Source organism: Babesia microti, chromosome IV (assembly GCF_000691945.2).
Source record: "Babesia microti strain RI chromosome IV, complete genome".
In the NCBI taxonomy this organism is placed as follows: domain Eukaryota; phylum Apicomplexa; class Aconoidasida; order Piroplasmida; family Babesiidae; genus Babesia; species Babesia microti.
In genome coordinates, this window is record NC_034969.1 from 826,918 (window position 1) to 847,280 (window position 20,363).

Here is a 20,363-nt window from a genome sequence, read left to right on the forward strand (position 1 = left end):
AATAAACTACTGGTATTCTACACTAATTTTTATTGAACCATGGGTTAGATGATTTAGTAGTTATTTATGCTCGTATATTATAATTTACAAAAAATCCTTCATAAGGAAACTGTTTGTAACGCACAACCACGATTGTCTTGTGTTATAGCCAAGGAATCTAATGGCAATTATGGTCATGGGATCTAGGGTAGATTTTCCTAGGCCAAAAACCAACATCACAAATTAGCGCTAAAATCTAAGTAAAACGCTTTCACTTACCCGCAATGAACAAGCCATTTTTTTATTTTAGTAACATGCAGACCTTGGACCTCTAGGCAACCAATGCGATCTCTCACAGGCGACTCACAGATGATTCTTAGTTGCTCTTTGAACGTCTATATTAAGCCAGTTTGACAGGTGCTTTTATATTTCCGTAAAAAGTGGATTAAAATTGAAAAAATAAACTCCTAATCTTCACGAGTGAAAATTAGGGATCAAATATGGTTTAATGTTCCGTACCTTTATGTCCCCGAAAACGTGTCTAACTACCGTTGATACAACTGTACCGTGCAATCTAATTTTTGGATAAACCGCCAAATTACCAGAGGATGTCCTTTGTACCTTAAAGGGTAGATTGTGAGAGTTTGTATTAGTTTTTTTTACGAATCTCCCCTGCACAACCCCCCGTCTGCTGCAGAATAAGTGATACTTATTCGCACCAGACAGATAACGATTAGTGTAAAATAAGGGTATATAAAATTTTATGTATGTGGGAGAATTGACTAGATTTAATGCATTTGAAAACATCTATAAATACAATGTCTAAGTTGCAAGATGCTAATGGATGGGGTACGGCTTAGTAGCCTCAAGAAGGTACTCTTTTGCCGATATATACTTATCTCCCCCCTCATCTAGAAACCCAATCAAAGTGTCGTGTACTTGTTTGTGGTAATTATTAAGCCATTCAATTTCCTCGTTTGTCATAATTGTAGTATCTATCAACTCTCGGCAGTAGGGGACCTAAGTCACTGCATACATACCATTGTGAGATCTTCAAAGGTGCAAAAATTCCCACTGTTGTTAATTTGCGTGACAAATATCATATTTTCAATCCTAATACCGTATTCATCGGGCTTGTAGTAGCCCGGCTCGTTCGACAACACCATTCCCGGTTTGAGTTCATACGATGTAGTTTTCCCCTGAATTAGTCAAAGCATATTGATTTTTAGCAAAAGTACTAAGATTATATTAATAAATCATTATATATTTGTAGTGGTTGGCGCGCACAATAATATAATATACATAATTTTTAATGAGTCGCTAGGTAAAATTCGCATTACAATTTTTATCATTTTATTAAATTCACCACAGATAGCACGCAATTTATTAACTACACAATGCTTAATTATAAAATTTTATAATTACAATTAGAAAATGCATATCACAAGTAGGGATAAATGTAAAGTAAAAATTATAAATGGATTAATGTATTAATTTGTGTAAAATATGCACATAATTATAGTGTATAATCATTATTATAATGTATGAATTACATACCTCCCTCGTTGTTCCAATATGAACTGGACCCTCGTGTACATTTAGAAATGAACCGACTCCATGCCCCGTACCATGATTGTAGTTCTTCTGCTCCTTCCACAAATGCATACGTGCTAGTACATCGAGTGAATTTCCCACTGTTTTAAGGGGAAATTTTATATTCTTTAGGCCTAAATGCCCCTAAATAATATAGAATCTTGCCTTAAGTACTAGAGTGTAGTCGTGCTTTTCCTTATCACTAGGGACGCCAAAATGGATTGTCCTAGTTACATCAGTGGTTCCACACAAGTATTGGCCACCTGAGTCTAATAAATACATGCTAGGGGTTATTTTGGCTGAATTGTTAGGGTTTGGCCTGTAGTGTATTATGGCGGAATTTTTGCCAATTGAAGATATGGGCGTGAACGAATCGCCCTTACTTAAAGGCATATCCATCCTATACTCGGATGAAAGCTTTGATATGTCAAATTCATTCATATCAAAGATGCTGCCATTTGATTTCAACTCATTTAGATATGCAAATAAACGGCAGAGGGCCATACCATCATAAATATGTGCCATTTTCATCCCTTCCAATTCTACTTTATTCTTAACTGCCTTTAAGTGTGATATTGGAGTTTCCTCAGTTATCACTTTTTGCTTAGTGATAAATTGTTTGCCTGTTTTCATTATAACGTTGTAATTGGCGCTACTTGAAGCCCAAAATACAGTATCAGGTGGCAACTTTTCTAGATAATTGAAAATATCGTTGTAGTCCTTTATTTTTATGTCATTTGTTGTTAAATACTGTAATACTTCGTTTGTGAGTTTAGAATTATCAATAAATAGTGTGGTTTCATTGTTAGTGACAGTGGCATATGCATAGAGTAGGGGCGAATCATCAGTATCGCCTCCTCTTAAGTTAAACAAATAAGCCACTTCATCTAAATTGGTCACTATGAGGCATCCAACATTTTTATCCTTCATTTTCTCTTTCACAGCACTAAGCTTGTCAGTATATGATTTTCCGGTATATTTATCTTCAAGGACAAATGCTTTAGAGTCTGGCATATTGGGTCTATCTGTCCAAATGCTATCTAAGGGATTGACTGACAACGGAACCATGTCCTTGCCTACAAGCTCAGTAAGTGCCTCTGCATACTGATACTGTGGTATCACGTTTGAATCAAATGATATGCGTTTCAAGTTTGATTTATTTATCCATTCAAGTGGAGTTGGCACATCTTTAATCCCATACTTCATTATTTTCCACAAACTGGTATCAAGTTGTTGCTCAGCTTGGAGGAAGTATCTAAGTTAACACATATTAGTTTGTGTCATAATTTTTGATAAATCATTATAAATACATAATTTTGGAGGGAATACTAGTGTGATTTTTGAAAACGTAACGATTAAATATTTATGATAGAGGGGATTTTTTATCTAACATTAACAAATTAGCCATTAATTATGATTATGTGTACTAACCTGCCATCTACCCAAATTAGGGCCTGATCCATGGTGACCAATCCCGTACCCGCTGAACCAGTAAATCCGCTAATAAAGGCCAAATATTCGTACGACTTGTGAGGGATTTCGGTGAAATGTGGATCATTATGGTGTATAATGTAAGCATCCAAATTGTTATTCTTCATGAACCCTCTCAGTAAGCTCAAATTACTTTCAACTGTGTTGTTTGACATATTCGAATAGTTACTATGAGCCAGAGAGTGCGTTGGAAAGGGGTTTAAAATGTATATATAACTTAATACATCAAATGACAGAAGTCTGTATGTGGAATAACGATTGTGCAGGTTATTTGATGATATTAGTCGAGACGTTCTGAATCGGTTAATCATAAAAATACCCCAGGTCAGGTGCCATTATTTACATAAAGCATTGTGGTTCCTGAAATTTGCCATGTTCATGGATATTTAATTACATTTTTTAAAATTCATTTACACCAAAAATCTAAAATATGCTTGCTTATATGAACAAATTAACAAATTGCATATAATTTGCGAGTTGTGTCATACGAATTCTCTCTCAATAACCGTTTAGGTTTCATACTTAGATAGTCAATCCGTGAAAATAACAACCATTGTCACACGCGGTACGGTTTGAGCTAGATTCCACTCCAATTTATATATCTATTAGTATCACTATCGCCATATTATATACATTTGCGATTAGATGAGACGATGGACTATATAATACACAAACAGATCGAAGTATCACTTTTTGTTTAACTAATCCAACTTACTCCACTATCATCTAGCAGTCGTTGTTGGATAAAGTAGACATGTTTAGCGGATCCTGTAGCCTTTAGTTTCTACGTGAAACAATATAAACGTTGATTTAAATTATACAGGATTATTGCTGTATAATTTAAATAAAATATAAAATAAATTTAAAATGATGTTTTACCTTAAGCAAGTTTAGAGACTTAGTCACCAGCTCCCATACAAATTGCGAGTGAAAGTGATGAAGTTCCTGATTTGCCCAGTAAATGGATGCCGTTTGAAATACCTGGATGGACTCTATGTCATCGAATATTGATTCAAATACTTCCATCCAATAAACAGTAATAATATACAGAATGCCTTCAAGGTCAATTCGCTTCTCATTATCCCTTATCCATATATGTCGCGGCGGCAATTTACTAACCTCAATCCAGTGGTCTCCAAATTTTGCCCGCATCTCTTTAGCAATGATCGGTTGTAACCCGTGGCACAACGAATTAAAACACAGCAAAACTGTTTCAAGCAGCTCTTCTTCAGTGATAGTGGAACGGATGTTGACAGACTTATCTTCATTTGCCTCTAAGGTCAAGGGGTAGTTGTTGACAATGGTTTCACCATCTAAAGCCAAAGATTGTTGGATATACTTGTACTTGGATTCCAAGGTTTCCAGCCGTTTGAGCACCAGCTGGGAGCTCATAATCAACTGAGTATCATCCAGCCCACCCACTATTGAAGAGTGGATGCGAATTCGCTCATCTGGATGAAATAACTTAGCAAATTTCTCATTCCCTATCATCCATTCAAGATATAGGTACGAGTCAGTTGGTATTTTAGTATCCGAAGTGGAGCGTATACCCGTACGGATACGGGAAAAGAAGGTACGGGGGGAGAAGAGATTGATTTCACTATTCTGATCATCCTTTTTAGTTTCCTGGGGAAAGGAGCTGAATATGGACGAAACAAACGAGTTCTTTATGTATTGTAGGAATATTGGTGTCAATAACACACCTTTTGAGAGAGTTTCTGGCGAGAGATTGTAGGGAGTCTTTATATCTGTTCCCGGTAAAGCTCTGAGTTAGCGTAAAAATATTTCTTATCAAATTATAATTTTTAAATTAAACATTATAGCAAATTGTAAACGTTATATTTGTTTATTCAATAATATGCAGGTTTCATAGTATGTAATGTAATGTAATGGTAGATTTCTTATAATTTGAAATTTAACAAAAATGCGGACAGAATGGTATAAATTAAACTAATTATCAGGAAATAGTTAAATTTGTTAAATGGGGTTTTAAAATGATTTTCAGAGAAATTCAAATTAATTGAAATTTAATCAAATATCACATAACTTGCGAATATACAATTTTGAAATGTCGATTAATAGTAAATAATATAATAAAATGATTTGATAGAATTTTGATTAGTGAATGTTATTTGGGATAAAATTCGAATTTTCAATATTCGGCACTGTAAATATAGGTAACTTGAATATATAGTTAAATTTCATAAATTTTAACAAATTTATTTAAAATCAAATAATATAATATGTAGAAAATTGTGAAATTACATTTTTTATATGATATAAAATTGTAGTGTTCTCTATTTCATGTAGTGAAAATTGCATGGAAAGAATGAATAAGATGGTTTATTTTAGTAAAAAATGAAGATTTTATCGATTTTTTATTTTTTATCTGTTTATACATACCTAGCCTGTGTTGCGATTATTGGGGGGCAATTAGAGTGTGTTATGTGGAAAATTGCCGTTGACTCATTTAAAGATTCCACATGTGTTACTACAGAATATAGATGGTTACTATGAGCGCCTCCAGCCCTAGAACTGCCCATTGGAGCCTGTTCCCACCAGAAAATAAAATGACCCGGTTCACCAGCCATTTTGTAAATGCACCGTCCCCTCGTTCCATTGAAAAACCCGCCACTTTTGCAGCCAAATTCTGTTCCGCACAATGGAGGTATTTGCTCGCTAGGGAACTCAACCCAAAAGCCCTCCTCTAACATTGTAATATCATTAACAGTTTCCTCAGTCTGAATAGGCAGGGCCAAACACATACATCTTCTGGTGAGATTTACAATTCTGATCATGATTGAGCGATGTGACTTTCTTAGTCTTGATTTCCAACCTATATTTTTGACGTTCCAGTACAAACTCTTAAAAGGGTCTGAATTGCATTCGTTGCTAAGGTCATCATCGGATTGCAGTAGGTGCTGTTGAGATGAATCTCTTAGTCTGTTTTCTATGGATTTAAGCATTTCCATTTTCAACCTTTTGACAAAGCTTTTACCCTCACCAGTGGGTCTTATAACGAATGTCAGCAATTGATTGTGGGTTGTGCGATCTATTGTCACCAGTTCCACAGGCAGTTTTGCCCTGGAATTGGTTATTAAGGTCCCAGTAGTCCATTTATTGGCCCTTCCGCTGCCACTAGAATTGTTATTATTATTGTTCGGCCCAAACTTGAACTGGATTGCATATTCCAGTTCATTGATGACGACATTGTATTGCAGATCAAATGAAAAGAAGGGATGTCCGCGAATGTATTCGCAAATGAACAAATTTTCAGCTTTAGCTGGCAATTTTTCAGGTAGCCAGGAAACCCAGTTGCAGTGATGCATGTTAGCCGCGTAACGGTAGAAGTCTAAAGTACTCTCATTCACTATTTTGAACTTAATAAGGTAGTCGTCCACCATTTTCATTCCCCCAATTATATATTACATATACTGACTGAACAGTCAGTCCAACTGGTTATGGGTCGCTAATGTGTAAGGCTGGATGTCGGTTGTCTAAATGCTATATGGGTGTGTTTAAATATCAATCAATACTTTTAAAGGAATTCTGCAATAGTCTCTAACGATTGTGTACGTGAATTTCTATCGTTGAGTGTAAAATTGAAATTAGGTAACTGTTGTGATCTTGTAATAACTTCAATTAAATTAATGAACCAGTCTAATTTAGTCTAATAATTGGTAAATTAGTATACCGGGTTGACAATTCATTCCCTAAAATGCCGTATTTTACTATCTAAAAATAACGGCGTTGGGTTATTTTAGGGAAAATTGTTATTTAAAGGCATTGATATGAAATTTATTTTGCAGGAATGTGCCCCGATTTAGTATTAGAATGATTTTATAATTAATTTCGAGAAATTATGTATTAATTTAATAAATAAACTCGATAGTTTGTGTCACTGTATGAAGATGCTAGATGTTAATTTATTTCATTGGATATCAAGTGTGAAGCGCTTAATACAGTAGTAATGAGGATAATGTGATGATTTGTGTCTAAATTGATGCCTAATCACTAGAAAGTGTTGTAAAAATTATTGTTTAAATTTTACACAGACCAACAGATCATAATTTCTAAATTTGAATTATTCCATTAACACTAGTAACGTTTCCAAGTTTTGATGTAAATAATTAACAGCTAATTAATAACTTTGTTTTCTATAGGTTGAGAGAGGAATTAAACAATTATAACCAGATATAAGATTTTTGGATTTGTTAAACGATTGTTTATTACATTAAAAGTCCAATAATGCAGGCAAACTGTTAATTAAAGCAGTTACCATGAAGAGTTGTTAATTTTTTTAGACATAGTTTATTATAGCACAATTTCAAGTAAGGAAACCGGTGTTGTCAAATCAAACTCCTTCAAAACGTTCGGATGTACAACTCCCATAACTCCTATCTCAACCTCACCGCCGTCCTCAAATTTTACAACTTTTACGCATCTCTTATCCAAAAAGCATGGGATAGATGTTTCTTTCAAATCAAATACTTTTGTAAGGCTAAGTGGCACCAATTTGTTGTGCATTTTGAACTCGTCCAACTGATATCTACTCGCAAAACCCATTGCATTCATTGCACATTCTAATACCCCGTGAATTTCCTCAAAGCCTGCAGTTTGGCTATCAGTCACAGCAGCGGCAAGTCTTGTGGCATTCACGACCCCTACATCAGAGGCATCGTTTTTGAGGCAAATATCGCCGATCTGGGTAATAGGTATTTTTACCTCGAAAATTCGTAAAGGCAAGGGAAACCTCTTGGCACTGTTTAGTGCCTTTAACAACCCGGGTATTAGAGTCGTGCGTGCAATATCAATACCCTGCACGTTGCTATTCAAAAGGGTAACTGGACTGGTATTTGATATGCCAAATTCAAATTTTTGTGCTGTGAGAATGGGCATCATCACTTCCTTATATTGACATAGTGACATCAATTTACGTAGTTCATTTTTAGATATGGATTGGGGGCTGGATTTACCGGAAGGATATTTTTTTTTACATATATTGTTATAGCCATACGCTATACACAAGTCTTCAGCTACATCACAGCAGCTATGTATATCTACATCAGAATCTTCATTACCAGATCTGTTAATGGGGATATTGATTAGTATGATATTATCACTATCACTAGTGGTGGTTGCTGATAACATCATTCTATTAAGCAGTTTACAACAGTCACTAGCTTTCAAGTTGTTTATCCCTGATACCATTTTTAAATAATCAATGGACACTGTCATGTAGGTATCGGCGAAATTGCACTGTTTTGGCACAATATACCCACCTTTTCCATCAGATATCTTTGTTTGTACAGTGTGTATTCTATGTAACTGACTTGCTTACTGGTACTTAGGGTTGGTGTAAATGGAAAACGCCGCCACCAATTGTTGTAAGACGATTTTACCCTTTTGCTTATCCACCTGTATGACATTATCGTTTACGCAAGTAACGTCGATGAATATATTTTGGGTGCCTAGTGTTATTCTACTGTGATAAGAGTTGATTATGGGAGGGAGGGAACAAATGACGTCATTTGAATCCTTAACTATTGGGTAATATTTTGAATTCTTTAACAAGGGTACATATGCTTTGAGTTGCTTGTGTGATGTATAGTGTTCCAGTAACTTGTCGGCGCGAAATGATTTGTTGGTTTCAGTAAGTGGGATAAATTCAATATCGTTAGGTAGTTTTCCAGTGTAAGTAAATGGTGGTTTAATAGTGTCCAAATCATGTGTTCCAATCGCTACGATAGAACGGTTTCTGTTTGAAATTTTATATTAAATTTTGACAAATTTGTGGGTGATTGTGAGAAAAGGTAGGAAATTTTGTCGGAAATTTACTACTTTTACGTGTAATTATACCTGCAAATATTATGGTGTAATTTTTCTTGAAAATTAATAAAACTAGCAAATGACTCAGGTGTAAACTTAATTCCTTTGAGTATAGCTCCAAAAATATATGGTCTTACGTTCAGATTCTATGTAAAGGGCTATTAACCTGAGGCTCCACTGTTATGTAATAATCATCTCTATCAGATATGGATTGAAACTTTGGTGTATTTAGTTTTTGCTGAAAGACCAGCAATGCTTGAGCTAGACCCTCTGCTGATTGAAAGTCGTGTCTATTGGATGGCACGTCTATTTTGTACACTAGTTCCCCCTCTTCATTGGATTCAATTCCGTCCAATTCCAAGCCAAAGTCAAACAGTAGTTTATCCAATTCTTCATTGCCTAATTCACAAGCTGCTTACTGTAATTTCTTTTTAAACATGTAAACAGGTGTTGCTGAGTTACGCTAATGGTGGGCATAGTGATAACACTATACTAATACTTTGGGATATTAGTATAATTGACTAGATTTACTATCTAGATCACTAATATTAGATACTATCACAATTTTAAAATATTATTTGTATGTTTAACACTGTATTATGACATAATTGATGTTTACTTGTGTCTAGAGTGTAATGATTGTCTCATTGGTTGATGTTGAATGTTATTTTTATGCGCTTAAAGTGGATAAATTCATCGCTATATTTATTTTTTATGTGAAAGATTTAGAATCCGTTCGTTAAATGTAAAAAGTTGTGTTTATTGCTGGGTGGGTGTACAGGAATATATTTTCTGCTAAATTTTTGGAAAGGTATAAATAGATGCAGTTAAATTGTCGTTATATTTATAAATAATAAATTATTTCGAAAACTATAGACTGCGAAATTTCTACCAAAATTGATTAATAGTGGGATTCCTTTAAAGCATTAATACATATCGTCTTGTAAGTCAAATAAATTACATTTTCTGATTTTAAATTGCAAAAATATCACCTAATATACGGTAATTGACACGAGCACTAGTTAATACAATAAATGTTCAAGGATAAAGTCACTTCGCGTAAGAAACGGTACAAATAAGTCACTAAGCCGCTCAAACATGTAAAAAAACGTGGCATTTTGCTCTAATAAGGAAGTAAGTTGTAGGTATATATACCTGAAATTAGTGAATGTTTCAATGTATAAATTATCTCTGGATATTAACCAAAGTATAATATTAGTCCGTACACCAAATATTATTCTGTAAAGGCTATTGGCGATTAACATAAGTATCCTTGCCACTTCAGTTATGAACCAACCATCTGAATAGTAAGTGGCGATTTACCACTTTTTATCTCCAATATGAAATAATAAGTGTAAATTTGTGCTATTTTTGTGGCGCCATTTGTTGCCTGAACGCAATCGCCTGCCTTCTGGCCTGCTCAAATCCAAGCTTCAAAATACTAAATCCTTTTGTCTTCCGTTTATCCCCTTTCAGATAAACAACGCGCCACAAGTGCCTGCTGGCATCGTACCACACGCCACTTATCTTTGTACCCTTGTCATCATACAGTCTTCTCGTCCGTCTTCCCCGTCCTGATTTGATATACGCATCTTCTGAAGCCTCAGAGACACTCATTGAATCACACATGCTATTCGATACACTTCCATCGCCAGAAGCAGTAGAAACAGTTCTTATATCGTTCATTTCTGAAGCAAATTCGGTGTAGCCCTTCCTTTTTCCGCTTCTAGTGACCCTGTAAGTTAAAAAATCCATGCTATTCCCAGTGCTGGTACTGGGCGTGTTAAAAAGTGGGGAATTGTAACCTTCTGAATTTTGCAAATTATTAGATTCTTCTTTATGATATCTAACCACTGAATTTACTGGAGTATCCGGTATTTCAATATTGTGTAAACTGTGCATCTTGTGCATCTTGTGCCGATCAGAAAAAAGTATATTGTCAAAGTGCTCATCCAATAATATAGCATTTGCAGGTCTCAAATTTGAGTGTCCTACTTTCCTTTTCACATGGGGTTGCAATGAAATCTGTAGTTTGCGATCAAGTCCGCCAAAGCCACAATCTGTATTATTACTCCCCACGCTTGTGGTATTAGAATTAGTGGCGGTGTAATCCATGGGAGAATTACTATTGGTGTAATAATGCTGGTGGATTTGTGGTAGAAAAGGCATCATAAGGGGATCGTATACGCCGCCCGTATTTGTGGAGGTTGGTGACATGGAGCTGAGGGATGGGGTAGGGGCGGTCCTTTTCTCCAATTTACTGGGATATAACAATGATGATACAAAACGAAATTGGCTTTCTAGTACAGGTTGGCACAAGCTAAACGGGTTTAGCTTATTTAGGGATGGTAGATGTTGATGGTGATAGGGATAATAATTGTAATCAGAGTAGACACTTTCTCTGTGTGGAGTGAATAAATTCGAGTCCTCTTCCAGAAAGGTGTCAAGCCTTTTACTTTTAGTATCAAACAACTTGTCTGGACAAATTTCTTCCCCCATCATGTCCAACCTGTCCGGTTTATCTTTGTCCCTACCCAAAAAATTGCTCTCTGGATGATAGACTGTTTCGATGCTATTTCTGGAGCAGTTGCCATCAAAACTATCACCAGTTTGTCTTCCACCAGTTAGTAGGCCAGAGAGCCAAGACATTGGACTTTGATCGTCAGAATACATTGGTTTAGTATTGTGGTGGTTAAAGTTAGGAGTTAATTATATTGAGAAGAAGTTCTTTATTTAAAAAGTTGCCTTAAATTTCAAATATTTAGCATGTACAAACTTCAAAACTGGGGATCAAATGTGCCAAACACAAATTGAGTGTATGATGTGTGTAGTCAGAAAAACGATTCCATTTATCCTTCTAGTATCGGATATTTCCACAATATAGGCATTAAAATATATATCAAACTGAAATCGTAAATGATGTAAGTTTGGGCGTGTAAAATATGAATTTTGAACAAATGTGCCAAAGATTGATATTGTGGTTGTGTATGCAATAATTTTGAAGGTTAACTCGGATTATTTGGTTGTACAGTGGGTGGAGATTAGATTTAGGCGAAATTGCGATAAGTTGGAGTCGCGGTATTGTTATCATAAACTAATATACGGTTTGACAATGTTTCGTTATGATGCCCCCAGTTGTCTGGCAATGATTCCAACGTCATCACCAACATTCTAATAATTAGCATTTCATACCTAATATTCTCTATTTTTATCAATTGTATTGATGGGACTTATTTTCTCCACGTCTACATGGTACATGTTATTTAAATATTATTTTTCAAGCACACAATTACCCTGCCACTGTTGTCATTACTGTCTACCCCCTCCCCCCCCCTATTTCACCTAGTCTCCATTTAGTTAAAAATCAAAGGAAATTCTAATATGAAACGTTCTACTCAGTGCTACAAATTTCTCAAATTGCTTTTTTTTCTAATTTCTATAATTTCTACGAATGCAAGCCCGACACAGTCATTGTTGGTTAACTGTACAATCTAATTTTGTGTGTTATTTACCCAGCTTTACTAATTTTTAGTTTCTAGTCTGCAAAAATGCCGCCGGGACGGAAGTTATTTGCTGTAACTGAACCGGAACCTTCTAATACATTGCATTTTTACAAAGATTTAGGCGCTATGTTTGTCTAATTAGTAAATTCTGAGTGCCACTTAACCGTGTCAAATAGTTGGCCAGCAGCGGCGACAAATTGGTCATGGTGCATAGGGCCTCGTTGGCAATGGTACACAACCACTCCGCCCCCGCATACGCAGCCCAATCCCACCCGTCATTGCTCGCGTCGGCCACTATTATTTTCAAATTAGGATTTCTAAACTCAAATGCTAACTTTTCAGTAATGAATATAGGGCTGCTTTTTAAAGCATTTAAAGGATTGCCCCTAACGTCCAGCCTGAGTGAATTGCTGCCTACAATACTACGCTCGTTGTCAAAGTGTCTAGGCTGTTCAAATTGTTACTAGAAATGTCAAGTATTTGTAACGTTCTAATCAGTGGTATGTGCCATCCATCCACTGTAGAACAAGTCAGCCCACAATTAGATAAGTTTAGGGATTGGCAGCCGAATAATTTTACCGAGAGGGCGTAAGGGATCCCTGCGTAACGTGTGGTTTACCTGATAAATAATTACCAGAAATGTCAATGTGCTCAGAAACTTCCGTCAAACGGGCTGTTATCTGTGATAGGGAATTTTCGTGTTTATAGTAATTAACTCTAGCAGTATCCAGCTGCATAAGCTTGTAGTAGCAATCTGTAATCTGGTTCATACAATTTTCCCTAGAGTGCTTGAGGATGAATATTTTGGCCAAGTGTAGATACATTGAATTGGGCTCGATTTTTAATAATTGGTCAATAAAATTTAACTCAGAAATCACTATGGTTTGGTCAATTTTTTTGTCAAAATCAACAACATTTTTTTCATTCACACCATTCACATTTATAACGAATTTGTGAGTAACTTTGTTGTCACTAGTGATTGCATCCGTAGAAACGAGCCGTTTGTAGAAGACATCTGTGCATTTACCGTACGTTTCAGCATATATTGTCACTTGAGTTAAAATTTTAAACTCCCCATTAATCTTCCAAACGCGAGAGTAGGCAGATGGGGTTTTTAACGCATCGCCTTCCACGCATTCGTACGTATATTCGCCAGCAGAGTCGTCACATTCGGCAATTTTCAGCCTAGTTACGTAGTCTGAGAACATAAGGTAAACAGAGGATTTGCCCCCAGAACCGCCAGTTCTCCAAGTTTTTAAAAGCCTTAGCGGGGTATATTTGGTTAGGATGTGCTTGTAGTATTCCCAAATGGAAGAGTCCTCTGGGTCCGTATATATGGCCTATGTTAGTTGCATATCAGTCACCTCGTGTAACATATCAATTTCTTCACTGGTATCAAACGCATCAAGGAGTGCCCGCTCATGCCAGGCTGAAAAATTTGAAAAATCCTCCTTGATTAGATACGTTAGATACTCTGGGTACGTTAGTTTGTTTTGGAAAGTTAGGTTTGGTGTCATTTGCTTTAGATAGTTTATATGCCTCCAGCAATGAAAGTTGCGGCCGTCCATAGCCAGTATTTTATCAATAAAAACAAATTCTTTGGCCAATACACTCTCATAGAAGGATGCAGACAGTTTACAAGCAATCTGAGATATTAGGAGTAGACGATGCTGCCAGGTCGCGTAAAATTTTGCATACTTAAGCATGGTGTCGGTTAGCAAATTTATTTCTCGGTTTATGGATTGTTCTAGTACTTGTACGGGCGCATTTTGGCGCAAGAGCTGAGTCAGGTACCAACGGCGGAAGGACCATGCAGGGGCAAATTCGCCGATGAAGCCTATAAGCGCCGCTGAAAGATCTAGCATTTTTTGAATTTTGGCGTCATTGGCAACGTCGCAAGACAGCGGCTGCTTAGACATATTATTTAGATGGAGGATGAACTTGTCTAGAATCACATAGCCCTGGGAAAGTTTTTTTTGGAACTCAGCCTTTTCAGCCTCTGAGCTGTAGAAATCATTTTCCCTGTACCCGTGCATGATTTAGCGAAGCTTACAGAGGAAGCTGCCGTATAATCGGTCTCACACTGGGGCTGGACGCGAAAGGATAGATAGGCGCAACCACAACAACCGGCAGGATTCGCGGAATAGACAGCCAACTTTGCATATATTTTGCACATATGATTGACTCTTATAATTTTTCAGAGGCCTGCGTGCCAAGTCGTAGCAGGGGTCTGGGCAAGAGGCTCTAAGCACCGTATAAACTAGTATAGCACGGCAATCAGGAGCCGTAGTATAAATTGGATAATTTTGTAGTTAGATATAGTGAGCGTTCTATCAGCATAATTCCCAGTGGCATAATTTCCCAGTGGTATAACTGCGTGTTTGCTGAGTAATACCAGCAGGGGCGCACCAAAACTAGGATAAAATTGAAGGCAGAGACACATCGATATAAAACGACAGACAGTACACTTGGGAATGCACACAGCTCAAAGAAGTGCGGGAGGTCAGCCCTAACCATGAAACGGGGAGGCAGAAACACGAATTGACAAGTGGGGATTATACTGTAGCACGTAACATTATAGCCCCTATTCGCCGCATCGCAGCGCCATATTATTAAACAAAGGGCTGTTCCTTAAACTGCTTTCACCAAATTAGATATGGAGAAACAGCTTGACGTGTTGCTTAACGAACTATACAAAGTCATTGCAGGGATACGCGAATGCAAGAGGTTCAACAAACTCGAACCATCAGGAAATGGAACCAAAGTCCTACTACAACTCAATAATGTCGTCCAATACATCCAACAATTTCACCATGAATCCTCAATGTTCAACTACCGGCAGGTTGATGCGCTCATTGATATGCTACAATCGGCCGAATGGTTGGCAGCCGGTCTATGGCCAACAACGCTAACGGCGCTTACAAATATACTGAAACAACCAGCGTCATGTACAATCATAGACAAGTCATTTTCCGCCCTGCTGGCCGTTGACGTAATCGCCTTTGAGCATAAACTAGAAGGCATAGCCAGCGAATACATGCACTCCCTAACACAAATCCTGGCAGGAGATTGCTCAAATAATGTCAATCCCAATACGATCTGCCAGGCATACCTTAAAATGTTTCACCTATCGCTACAAAATAAACACGCCACAATAAGACTTCATGCACTTAATACATTCACACACCTAATCACAAGGCATCACCTGCAAAACTTCCAATTGCCACTCCTACTTAGCGCAATAATCAGCCTGGACTGGCTGGCCCGCATTAGGAACGAACCAAATAATGAGCGACTTCATATAACCAGCATCAAAACCTTGGAAGCACTACAGATATATAAATTCGACTATCACGCTGTTGTTAAATTATATGCAACAAACGTCACGTCTTTAGCCGCGCTAAGCAGGGGTATCATGCCAACTGCATTCTCCAACTCGTTCCTAGACCGCCTCTCAGCGCTAGTCGTAGCGGCCCTCAACTCTGTCAATGAATTCCTCGAGCTACGCATTCACACCCTGGGAAACAGCGCAAAAATATGCAAACAATCACTAAAATTTGTCCTGATAAATCACCTCTCCTTCGCCCTTTTCGTTTCCTTTCTTTGGGAAAATGAAGGAGTGCTAGAGGCCGCCATCAGATGTATGTTTAATCTACATAAAATCTTCGGGATGGAAATCTCCAAACAGTTAGAATTCCTCATATCACAACTCTTTTCTAACGCACTTAACGCAAACAAAGATTACAATGCATACCTATTGCGCCGAATATTCCTTGCCATATCTGTACGTGATATACACCACTATATGGACGCCTGCCCGCACAGACACAACACCTACCAGGCCCTAGTAAAATTGCTGTTATCTAACTGCATACCTAACTTTAGGGGAGACGCTAGGGCACTTGGTCTGAGTAAACGAAAAAACGTCTTCTCCCAGGCGCGCGCTAGGGCGCGGGAACGAAGCGCTAGATCCGACGATGCGGGGTCCATGGCTGAGGGGATCTCCTCGGACGTCTTCTCTCATACGTTGTCGGCCCTATCTGCGTTATTAGCTGCTATTTCGTTTCCTCGATCTAGTGGGGGGTGTCTGGCGGGCGTGGAAATGGGGACAGAAATGACTGAAACTGAAACGGCGGATAATGTCACATTGGAACAACTAGTGGAAAAATTCAACAGTGATGGAGAGTGGCTCAGTCATTTCGATGGAGATGAAACAAAAGTCGCGCATTTCCTAATGTGCCCCTTTTTGGACCTAAAAAAGGCTGGCGAATTCCTTGGGAGCCATGTGGAACCAGTATTCATGGACAAAGTGAGAAGGGAATTCGTAGCCCAATTCAACTTCACTGCAATGCCCATCATCACGGCCCTTAGAAAATTTCTGGCCACATTTCGCCTGCCAGGCGAGTCACAACAAATCGAACGTATTATTGACACGTTCGCAGAAACATATTTCGCGCATCAGCTTGAATGGTCGGCCCCGGAAGCGGCACTCTGCGACGCTGAAAACGCAACTCCACGTAGCGAAGGCTGTCTCATGCACTACCGATGGGTAGTGCATGAGGAAGTCTACTACGAAACCTTCAGGGACGAGTCCTTCCTCTCTGCCCTGCGGGCCTACTACAGCCCCCCGCCCTCCGCCCAGTGCATAGACTCTAACCGAGTGGAGCTGGCACCTGATAGAACAATGTCCACGTGTGCAGATGTTCTCGGCCCCTACGTCTGGAGAAAGTCCTTCGAGTCGGGATTAGGCGCGTGGTTTGCCAACGCAGATGCCGTATTCGTGCTCTGTTATTCAATCATAATGCTCAACACTGACCTGCACAACTCCCATATCCGGAACAAGATGAAGCTAGAAGAATTTATACGCAACAATAAGGGCATCAATGCAGGGGACGATCTTCCGGATGCGTTCTTGTGCGACATTTATAAAAGCATATCCCGCTCGCAAATTCAGCTGTACAGAGATCATGCCGGGTCGATACAGCCCACTATGGACTCTTTCAATACTAATTACTCCGCCAGAAAAGTCGATATGCTTCAGCTCCCACTCCTTCAGTACCGTCAGTTCTGGAGCAAGGTTGATGATGGTGAAATTTTGATCGGCATTGAGGCCGAATCTGGGCGAGAGGATCGGGCCGAGGAGGTATTAGATTCAGGCGCCATAGGTTCATCGGCGCCTTGCCTTGGAATTCTGGTTAGCGCAGGCGTACTGGAGTTTTTGGATTCCGCAGTATACCTTTCTGAATCTGCAGAATTCCTCCAGGAGACATTGACCACGTTGTGGAAACTGTCTGTAATAGCAGCTAAATTTGATGCGGTTGACCTGGTCAACGAAATATTCACCCTGCCTTCTCTAACCTTCACTGATCAGCTATCTCATAGGTGTCAAATTATTGTCGCCTTTTCAATGCATTTTGTGGCCGCATTTGGCAAATTGTTCGATGCCAAATCTTGGGAAGTCGCGTACTCTGCTCAACTTTCGCTTCTTTCTTTAAATCTGCTCCAAAATTCAACGTTTGGAATGCCGAGCCCTTGCAGTTCCCCCGGGGGCGCCCTTGTGCCGCCAAAAGTGAAGTTCCATCGTGCAGATCTCAGGCGCCAGGGTTTTAAGTGGATCAGCGATATTGCAGGGTACATCTTCTCCAACAAGCACACAGCCGCAGAACCTGTGGCTCCGGCGGCAGATGTTTATTCTGCGCCACGATTCGGCAGGGAGGCGCTGGGGAAGGCCAGTATGCACTTTTTGTTTTCTCCGCAAAACAGGAATGATCTGATCTCGAACCCATTGTTTGACCCTTTGTTGGCTGCAGCAGAAGTTGAGTTGATCAGGTCTACAGAGGACGAGCTCTGTCTTAGGCAACTGCTTGACATGTTCTACCAGTATGGTTCGGGTCTTCCCTCTGCAAGCAAGGCCTCCAGGACCGTGGACTGTTCCCAGCGCCCTCCCATCGCAGCCATGCTCAACCTGTCTACGCTTCCCGACGCTTCTCTCCCGCAATTGCTCGACTATTTTAAATTCCGTCTAGCTCTTATTAACCACTACAAAGTGCACCTTTTGGTACCGGCGGTCCTATGTTCCCACGACTGCAAGCTGCCGCAGTTTGACTCTGGCCTAGGGGAGATCGAGAGGTGGCTCTTTAACCAGTGGCCCAGGAGTGCCCAGGGCGCATTGGGGAGTGGCATGGACACGATGGGCAATGGAAAGGGCGGTCGCAGGTTGGAGAGGGAGGAGGATGATTCTGATAGGTGCAAAAGGGGCGTCATACTGGCGCCTAACGAGAAGGAGCTGTCCCGTTTCAGGATTAGGGCATCTCCCTTAGTTGCTTTGGCCACGCTGGGCCTATTGGTGGAAGCTATCGCAGAGGCCGGGGAGGCTGAGACGGCACCTCCTGCGGCAAAGGAACTGGTGGCTGTAAAACTGGACAGGGCATTGGCCCTGTTTGCCCGTGTGGTGTACAGCATATTTGACTCGGAGTTACTGGATGTCACAAACGTTTCTGTTGCAAATAGTGGCACTGAAGAGGAAAAGCCGTCTGCAATCGGCGATGTGGGTTCTGCCGCGTCACTGGATTGCACGGCGCTAAATTGGCTTGCGGGCGACGACCTTGACAGCATCAAGGCCTGTGCGGTTGCCATCGTACTGGGCTTCGTCTCTAGGTCTATTGGCGGCGTGGGCTCTGGGCTCAGGCGTTTATGCGGAGAAATGCTATTTCTTATAAGTAGGCTGCCCTGCAAGTACCTGTCCCTGCACTGGATGAAGGCTCCGCTACACGCTGCAATCGCAGCCGCCGCAGGCGGCGTCTCCTCAAATTCGGGGGGGTTTTTGCCGGCTTTGTTGTTGATTCAGCGCATATGTGGAATGGGTGATTTGACGATTGTTCACCATCACGACCGGCGTTCTTGCGTGACCGAAGAGCATTCTGTTTGGCGTATTTTTAATCGCTTAATCGCAAATAGTGGGTTTTCTCGCGGGGAGCACCGGGATCATTTGGCTGATGTTGTGCAGACGATCATTGTAATAGCTGTATTTTATCAAAAGTGTCCCCCGCTTGAGGAGGAGTATGGGGATCAGGTCGAGGCGGTGAAGCTTTTGGTTGGCCTGGCGGAGGGGGGGGCGTTTGGCGGTGAGAGGGGCATTGTGATGCGATCCCTAGCCCTCATCTCCGCGTTTGCTCCAAAGGCCGTGAGGGCTGGAGCTATGGTTAATCTGCAGCATCGCCTTTGCCACCCAGGCCATGATCTATCGCTTAATGATTTTTTTAGTCTGTTGGATGGCGTCGTTATCCCCCTGGTTACATATAGGTGGACCTACAGATATACATATACACTCGATGTTGGTGGCGAGTGTGCCTCGTTGCCACTCTTTCATGAGCATCTTGCCGCCTCTCTATCCACAGAATCGGCCGCGAAATTCCTTTCTGATGAAGGTATCGCTGCCCGAATGGCAAGCTCATTTTCCACCCTCTGTCAAACTTTCATGGCATCTCTCTCACTCTTGCTAGCAGCCCGTGATAACCCCCCCATGAGTGTTGGCCACTCGATGGAGGAACTCACAAAATGTGGGGAAAACTGCATTGGGTACCTCCTGCTGGCAGTGCGCATGGTCCTGAAGAGCCTGGCCGAACCGTCAGCACGGGTAATTCCTCTCTTATCCAGATCCTTAACGGAAAGGGCGCCGAGACATTTATAGAGGCCATCAAAAATCTCATTTTCGTCATCCTCTATACCGATGAGATCAAGTATGCCCCTGAAACGGTAGGTCCAACATCACTCAGTGCGCCAAGCATGTCCACGGGTACCATCTGCTGGACGCCTGCGCAGAGGCTGCCGGCGTGGCCGATAAAGTGGCGGGCGCGGAGACTAGCGACCGCGCCGTGTTGGCCACGGTCGCCAACTCCATTTCAGATGCCCAGGGCCTCCAGGATATCTTTGTTGGCATCATCCAAACCATATATGCTTGACTCGTCT

At 40.1% G+C, this 20,363-nt stretch overlaps 7 protein-coding genes across 7 annotated transcripts; 1 reads left to right on the plus strand and 6 right to left on the minus strand.

The window, feature by feature from the left end:
- BmR1_04g07000 (mitochondrial large subunit ribosomal protein, putative) lies at window positions 229-786 on the minus strand (the record flags this gene model as incomplete). Its single annotated transcript, XM_021482569.1, has 3 exons — window positions 229-235; window positions 259-374; window positions 499-786. 3 exons carry the CDS (start codon window positions 784-786, stop codon window positions 229-231), a joined length of 411 nt encoding a protein of 136 aa, XP_021337781.1.
- Window positions 787-816: 30 nt separating this feature from the next.
- BmR1_04g07005 (Xaa-Pro aminopeptidase) lies at window positions 817-3,218 on the minus strand (the record flags this gene model as incomplete). Its single annotated transcript, XM_012794550.1, has 5 exons — window positions 817-999; window positions 1,020-1,178; window positions 1,537-1,716; window positions 1,747-2,827; window positions 3,004-3,218. The coding sequence occupies 5 exons, from the start codon at window positions 3,216-3,218 to the stop codon at window positions 817-819; spliced, it is 1,818 nt and encodes a 605-aa protein (XP_012650004.1).
- Window positions 3,219-3,760: 542 nt separating this feature from the next.
- On the minus strand, window positions 3,761-6,467 carry BmR1_04g07010 (conserved Plasmodium protein, unknown function; the record flags this gene model as incomplete). Its single annotated transcript, XM_012794551.1, has 3 exons — window positions 3,761-3,847; window positions 3,943-4,828; window positions 5,467-6,467. The coding sequence occupies 3 exons, from the start codon at window positions 6,465-6,467 to the stop codon at window positions 3,761-3,763; spliced, it is 1,974 nt and encodes a 657-aa protein (XP_012650005.1).
- Window positions 6,468-7,377: 910 nt separating this feature from the next.
- BmR1_04g07015 (phenylalanyl-tRNA synthetase beta chain) lies at window positions 7,378-9,369 on the minus strand (the record flags this gene model as incomplete). The annotated part of the gene is made up of 8 exons (XM_021482570.1): window positions 7,378-7,767; window positions 7,789-8,123; window positions 8,145-8,383; window positions 8,405-8,481; window positions 8,503-8,821; window positions 8,923-9,038; window positions 9,059-9,291; window positions 9,312-9,369. The coding sequence occupies 8 exons, from the start codon at window positions 9,367-9,369 to the stop codon at window positions 7,378-7,380; spliced, it is 1,767 nt and encodes a 588-aa protein (XP_021337782.1).
- Window positions 10,258-11,565, minus strand: BmR1_04g07020 (hypothetical protein; the record flags this gene model as incomplete). Its single annotated transcript, XM_012794553.1, has 1 exon — window positions 10,258-11,565. The coding sequence occupies one exon, from the start codon at window positions 11,563-11,565 to the stop codon at window positions 10,258-10,260; it is 1,308 nt and encodes a 435-aa protein (XP_012650007.1).
- Window positions 12,520-14,431, minus strand: BmR1_04g07025 (geranylgeranyl transferase type-2 subunit alpha; the record flags this gene model as incomplete). The annotated part of the gene is made up of 4 exons (XM_012794554.1): window positions 12,520-12,793; window positions 12,814-12,994; window positions 13,015-13,735; window positions 13,760-14,431. 4 exons carry the CDS (start codon window positions 14,429-14,431, stop codon window positions 12,520-12,522), a joined length of 1,848 nt encoding a protein of 615 aa, XP_012650008.1.
- Window positions 15,052-20,356, plus strand: BmR1_04g07030 (Sec7 domain; the record flags this gene model as incomplete). The annotated part of the gene is made up of 3 exons (XM_012794555.1): window positions 15,052-20,031; window positions 20,052-20,150; window positions 20,171-20,356. The coding sequence occupies 3 exons, from the start codon at window positions 15,052-15,054 to the stop codon at window positions 20,354-20,356; spliced, it is 5,265 nt and encodes a 1,754-aa protein (XP_012650009.1).
- Between the last annotated feature and the right edge of the window lie 7 nt (window positions 20,357-20,363).